General features: G+C 37.0%; 1 protein-coding gene across 1 annotated transcript; it reads right to left on the reverse strand.

The window, feature by feature from the left end:
• Positions 1-797: 797 nt before the first annotated feature.
• Positions 798-1,826, reverse strand: LOC307189584 (alpha/beta hydrolase domain-containing protein 17B-like). Its single transcript, XM_079927763.1, has 2 exons — positions 1,276-1,826; positions 798-1,225 (listed from the first exon to the last, which is right to left on the reverse strand). The coding sequence occupies exons 1-2, from the start codon at positions 1,771-1,773 to the stop codon at positions 857-859; spliced, it is 867 nt and encodes a 288-aa protein (XP_079783889.1). The 5' UTR covers positions 1,774-1,826; the 3' UTR covers positions 798-856.
• Positions 1,827-7,181: the final 5,355 nt, after the last annotated feature.

The following is a 7,181-nucleotide window of genomic DNA, read 5'->3' on the forward strand; positions in this document are numbered from 1 at the left end:
CAAGGTAACTAGTGGGTAAATTAACAAATGGCATAAAAATTAAGACTTACGTCATTTTTTTTAAAGGAGAAAATGTATGATAACCAGGGAATACAGAAAATTCAATGTATTTTACAATAAAATAACCTTTAAATCTCTATCCCTGTACAACAGGGTTTAGGTCATCTTTAGTGAACTTGCATGTTTTCACACAGTTTATTCTGAGCACTTGAATTGTTTTAGATATACAGCTTTTTATTGAAAGAATATTACATTTGTATACCAGGATAAGATTTAGTACATTGAGATGTTTTAAAAATATTTATAGGGCTTCCCTGGTGGCGCAGTGGTTGAGAGTACGCCTGCCGATGCAGGGGACACGGGTTCATGCCCCGGTCCGGGAGGATCCCACATGCCGTGGAGCGGCTGGGCCCATGAGCCATGGCCGCTGAGCCTGCACATCTGGAGCCTGTGCTCCGCAACAGGAGAGGCCACAACAGTGAGAGGCCCGCGTACCACCAAAAAAAAAAAAAAAAAAAAAAATTTATAAATTTGTTTCTGATATGCAAAAGCATTTGGCAATACTTTCATAGCATTTGATCTTATAGAATTAAAATTTCATACAGTACTCATCTTGATGTTTAAAAAAAAAGTCACAGAAAAAATATAAATTACACAGCCTGACTGCGTGATACTGTTATTTGCAGTTTCTAGTTTGGTAATTAAAACCTTCATTAAGTCTGTTAACAAATCATTACCTGTACATTTATGAAGGCAACTGAATGATTTGCAAACAAAACCTTCAGGTTTTATGTTATTTACCAAAGAGTGCAGTTCAGCAAGAAAGAAACCCCAGTATGCAAATCTTCAGAATATTTTACAAATTTACCAGTTCCTGTGACACAAACTGTTTCAATCTTTCAAGATACTGTCCGTAAAGTTCCACATCATTGTGACCTGCCCCTTCAACCCACAGAGGCTCCACAGGTCTTTGGCGACGCTCAAACAATGCAAGGTCATGTGAAAAGTCAATGACTTCATCTCCAGTCCCATGAATTATTAATACCGGAGAGGTAATCTTAGAGATTTTGTCGATGTTTGGGAATGCATCAAAACAGTAGGTCTTCTTGGTTTCAGGAAAAGCGACCGACATTCCTGAGGTCAAAGGAGAATGAAGAATAACAGCAGAGCTCTCATACCAAGCAGCAAGATCCACAGATGGTACTGTCCCTATACTTTGGCCATATATATATATGGCCATATATAATCACATATATATATATATATATGGCCTTATATAATCATATTTTCAGGGCGAATGCCATATCTTGTCCTAAGAGCAAGCCAAGAAGCTTCTATGTCTGCATAGAGGTTCTTCTCTGTTGGTTTCCCAGAACTTGCACCATATCCAGAATAATCATATGAGAATATATTACAATTAATCCGTGATCCCAGTCCTACGTAAAAGCCACTCATCTGACCAAGATCAACAGCATTTCCGTGTGAAAAGAGTGAAGTGTATTTGGCATTGGGTGAGCAACGCACAAACATGCAGGCAATTCTGTTGCCTTTACTGGTTCTAGTCGTGAAACACTCAATAGCATCTTTTTCTCTAGAAGAATATTGCCAGTCTGCTCGTTCTGATAGGCGTAACGTCCAGCGGCTTCCACTTTCATCACACATCAGTGCGTAAGTTGGGTCAGGTGGCAAAAATGCTAATTTTGAAGCAATTTTCCCTGGACAAGGTGGACAGCAGCAGAGGCAACATAGCTCACTAAATGAAAGATTATTCATCTTCTCTCCCCTTCACCGAACCAACAGAGAATCTTCTCAAAAACCCAGATGCTATCGGGAGTGGCTTCTCTCAATAATTGGTTTCTTATTACAAATGTGATGGGCAAACATTGTGGACATTTTAGGAAACACAGATAAGAAAAAAGAACAAGGTAAAATTTATAATTTCATTCCAAGAGTTATCACTGTGAACATACATCCTTCTAATCTTTTATCTTTTAAATTATTTTAATTGAACAAGAACTACATAAATGCATGCACCTTTTAAACAAAATTAGAGCATCATATATAAAACTAAATTTCTCATTGACCACCTCTCAAAAATCCCTGACCTTTCCTTCCGTCCAAGTGACCAACCACTCTTGGGAGTTTGGTGTGCTTCCTTCCAGAATCTTATAATCGTACAATATGTTGATGTATTTGTGTGTTGCATTTACATAAAAGGCATCATACTATAAGTATGAGTTTGCGATTTACCAGTGTTTTGGAAATCTAATCGTGTTAATATATTGATCAAGTGAATTTGTTTTAACTGCTGAATAGTATTCCATTGTATGGCTATACCGTATTTTACTTATTATCCTCTCCTTTCAGTGGATACTTAGGATTGTTAACAATTTTTCTCTAACTCCAACAATGTTGCAGTAAATGTCTTATGTGTCTTTTCCATATTTCAAGATTCTAAATTCCTACAAGAAGGAATTGTGGATCCAAGGTTATGCCCACGTTGCCTCTCAAGGGGCTGCATCATCTTGGAGTATGAAAATGGAATCGAGAAGTTCCCACTTCCCAGCAGTCTCAGTGACCCTTCACCTACCAGACATTTCCAAGTGGTCAGTACATTAGGTGTAAAACAGCATCTCTTCAACTTTTTCATTAGTAGTTGCCTGGTAAAAACTGTGTTTGAGCGTCTTCTTACATGTTTTTCCTCTTTTATGAATTGCCTATTCATATCCTTTGCTCATTTTTCTAAAGGGTGCTTGTTTTTTTTCCCCCACATATATCTGTTATTTCATTCTTTTTTACATAAGTTGCAAATTTTTCTCCCAGTCTTCAGCTTGTCTTTCATGTTGTTTGGGGTGTCTTTTTAAAAAAATTTTGGTATTTTTTTTAAAAACTTTTATTGAAATATAGTTGATTTACAATGTTGTGTTAGTTTCAGACGTACAGCAAAATGATTCAATTATACATATATATTTTTTCCAGATTCTTTTCTGTTATAAGTTATTACAAGATATTGAATATAGTTCCCTGCACTGTACAGTAGGCCCTTGTTGGTTATCTATTTTATATACAGTACCATGTACATTTTAATCCCAAACTCCTAATTTATCCCTCCCCTGCCTCTCCTCTTTGGTAACCATAAGTTTATTTTCTATGTTAGGGTATTTTTTATTATATAGTCCCTTTTTTTTACAACTTAGATGATATTTATTCAGTAATTTAATTTAAATTGTTTGGTCTTTTACTATATGAGTTTTGCTTTCCATGACTTATTTAGGGTTCCCCTTTCCATGGGATCATAATGATATTTCCTATACTTTTTTCCCTAATACTTTAAAATTTGTATTCTGAGGGTTCAGGTTTTTAATTCATCTAAATTATAATTTTGTGTATCATGTAAGTTAGAGATTTGCTTTTATTTATTTTGTCTACATATAGCCAATTCTCTCAATACAATTTATTAAGTAGTCCATTTTTGCCTGCTGAATTGAAATGCTGTCTATATCATATAGACCTAGTTCTATTCTAGTCTTACAACAAATGACACTTATTTACTTGCTCTGCAGTGTGTGTGTGTGTGTGTGTGCGCGCGCGCGCGCGCGCGCATTTACAACCTGCTTTTGTTTTATAATCTGCTGTTTTTACTGAAAAACTGCAGCAGGAGAGTAGATACATTCTGAGTCACGTGATGGAACATAGCAATTAAAAGAAACTAAAGTTATGCGTATCAATATGGATAAATTTCCCAAATGTAATGTTGAGTAAGAAAAACAATCTGTATAAAAATTTCACGGAGAATACCATTTACATAAATGGTATTTACATAAAGCTTAAAAATATGTAAAACAGGGTTTCCCTGGTGGCTCAGTGGTTGAGAGTCCGCCTGCCGATGCAGGGGACGCGGGTTCGTGCCCCAGTCCGGGAAGATTCCACATGCCGCAGAGCGGCTGGGCCCGTGAGCCATGGCCGCTGAGCCTGCGCGTCCGGAGCCTGTGCTCCGCAACGGGAGAGGCCACGACAGTGAGGGGCCCGCGTACCGCTAAAAAAAAAAAAAAAAATGTAAAACAATATTTAACGTAGTTTAGGAAAACATACATAATACAAGCTAAAAGGAAGTCCATGCAAACAATAAAAACCAGATTCAGGATTAAAGGTGGATTTACCATGAAGCCTATGAAGCTTAAGTTCAGGCCTCTCACTTAGACAGAACCCTTTCAAGGTCCTGTACTTGAATTTGATTTCATAATTGTGTACTTGTTTTCTTAAAGAGGTTCTCCTCTCCCAAATTGTATTAGCCTCAGGCCTATCCCTAAAGGAGGATATAGAAGGGGATGGGAAGGAAGGGGGAAGCGAGGGAGAAGAGGAAAGGGCTGAAGAGGGGAGGGGTGAGGAGGGAAGGGGAAGAGAGGGGAAAACAAAGAGACTCTCCTAAAAGATGCTGGCTCCCCAGTGCCTGCTCCGGCATCACTGTCCAGCTCTTGGGCACTTGTGCCTGAAGGCATGTTTACTATAAGCCAGAGGGTGAGACAGCTCTTGGATTTGACTTGATTAACCGTCCAGGGCCTTGCACAGCTCCAGGCTTGGAGGACATGGAACAGAAGCCACCTGACAGGGAGGAGTTCCCAAGAGGGCTGCCAGCTGCTCCACTTCACCCTTAGTCCATTCTTCCACCCCTGGTGCACAATGTAACACCAACACAGAGCTTGCAAAACACAGTGTGTGGCCAGAAGTTCTCCAGGCCAGAGGCTGAGTGCTTTGCGGTTGTATCCAGGAGGATGGTTTGAGACCCAAGGCACCCTGCAGCCACAATTCTGCTCCAGTCCTTTAAGCTTCCAGACTAAATCTCGCTTCTTTTACTCAAAGTGTACACCATTTTTTAAAAAACAAACCAACTTGAACAAAATAAATAAATGACAGTTATTTCAACAACAGCAACAGAAATATACAGAAACATACACTATGAACATCTTTCCATGTTCTTTCACAGCACTTTTTAAAAATTTTATTGAAGTATAGTTAATTTACAACGTTGTATTAATTTCTGCTCTACAGCAAAGTGATTCAGTTATACATATATATATATACATTCTTTTCATATTATTTCCCATTATGACTTATCATAGTATATTGAATATAGTTCCCCATGCTATACAATAGGACCTTGTTGTTTATCCACCCTATATATAATAGTTTGCATCTGCTAATCCCAAACTCCCACTCCATCCCTCCCCCAGCTGCCTCCCCCTTGACCACCACAAGTTTGTTGTCTACATCTGTGTGTTTCTGTTTCATAGATAAATTCATTTGTGTTGTATTTTAGATTCTGCAGATAACTGATATCATATGATATTTGTCTTTCTCTTTCTGACTTACTTCACTTAGTATGATAATCTCTAGGTCCATCCATGTTGCTGCGAATGGCATTATTTCATTCTTTTTTATGGCTGAGTAGTATTCCTTTGTGTATATATACACCACATCTTCTTTATCCATTCATCTGTCGTTGGACATTTAGGCTGTTTCCGTATCTTGGCTATTGTGAATAGTGCCGCTATGAACATAAGGGTGCATGTATCTTTTTGAATTATAGTTTTGTCAGGATACATGCCCAGGACTGGGATTGCTGGATCATAGGGCAACTCTAGTTTCAGTTTTTTGAGGAACCTCCATACCATTCTCCATAGTGGCTGCACCAATTTACATTCCCACCAACAGTGTAGGAGGGTTCCCTTTTCTCCACACCCTCTCCAGCACTTATTGTCTTCTACAACATTTTTAATGGCTACATAGGACATATCAACATTGATTAAATGGTCACTATTGGACCATTAGACATTTAGATTGGTTCTAGTTTCTGCTCAATACAAACATTCCTACAGCTGACCCTTAGCATACAGCCCTAGTGATTTCTTTAGAAAAAAATTCTTCTAAGTGGACTTCCTTTGTCAAAGAGGACTGAATATTTTCAAGGTTTCTGAGATATATTGCCAAGTATGCTGCCCAAAAGGTTGCATCAATTCACACACATCAGTATATGAGAATGTCTTGTTTCCCAAACTGAAGTCAATGCTAAATGTTTACATTAAACAAAAGTATGTTGTCCAATGGATAGACAAAAAAAAAAAAAAAAAATAGCATCTCATAGCTTTAATTTGCCATCAGTTCAAGATTCAATTGCCACATGTTCATTGGACACTTGTGTTTCTTCTGAGTTGATTTATATTCTCATGCTTTGCTCTGTCCTCCATTGAGACAATGCTCCTAATCTTATTGATTAGTAAGAACTTTTTATATATTATGACATTAACTTTTATTCATGTATGTTGTTAATACTTTCCTTTTTGTTTTGCTATTTGCCTATATGGTTTATTGTGGTTTTGAGGCACAGACATTTTAAAATTAAATGTATCAATATTTTTTATTTCAGGTACTTTCTTAGGTGTTTTTTTGTTTTTAAGAGTCTTTTCCCCAAAGAATATATAAATGTTCACCTATACTTTTCCCCAGTACTTCCATGGTTTTATTATTTTTTTATTATTTTTTTATTGAAGTATAGTTGATTTACAATGTTTCAGGTGTCTTCCATGGTTTTATTTATGAAATTTGGGGTGACCCTCTTCTTTTCCAAAGAGTTAATCATTTCATGAAAGTCACCTTTTTTCTTACAGATTTTAAATGGGACTTTCATTATATATTGATTTGAGTCTCTTTCTGAACTTTTCAGTTTTAATCGATGAGTGTCATTTTCCCAGCATTATGTCAATTATTGTAATTATGGTGTATGCAATTCTAGTTTTATGGAAAGTCCTTATTATTTCTTTCTTTTCTTTTTCTTTTTTTTTTTTCAAGATTAGTTTGGTTGTACTTGCATGTGTATTCCTCCGGAATCCTTCTGGCAATTCTACTTTCTTTTCCTTTACTTGTAATATTATGAGCACTAATGATTTTTCGTAAACACAAACGTGGTCTTGACCAAAAGATGTGGTTGGAGAAGAGAGAAAAAGTACAAAGAAACACTCACCAGGCTAGGTAAGATATTATAGATTTTTTACTCTAATCATTTCCAAATAACCAGACCTTAAATTCCTCCAATATGATCCAAAGACCTACCACCCATGGAATAAATGAAAATCTTCTGTGTAAAAGGAGAGATAGAGAGAATATAAGGACATATAGGTAGAAGT

This window comes from Stenella coeruleoalba, assembly GCF_951394435.1.
Source record: "Stenella coeruleoalba genome assembly, chromosome: 7".
NCBI classification, from domain to species: Eukaryota; Metazoa; Chordata; class Mammalia; order Artiodactyla; family Delphinidae; genus Stenella; species Stenella coeruleoalba.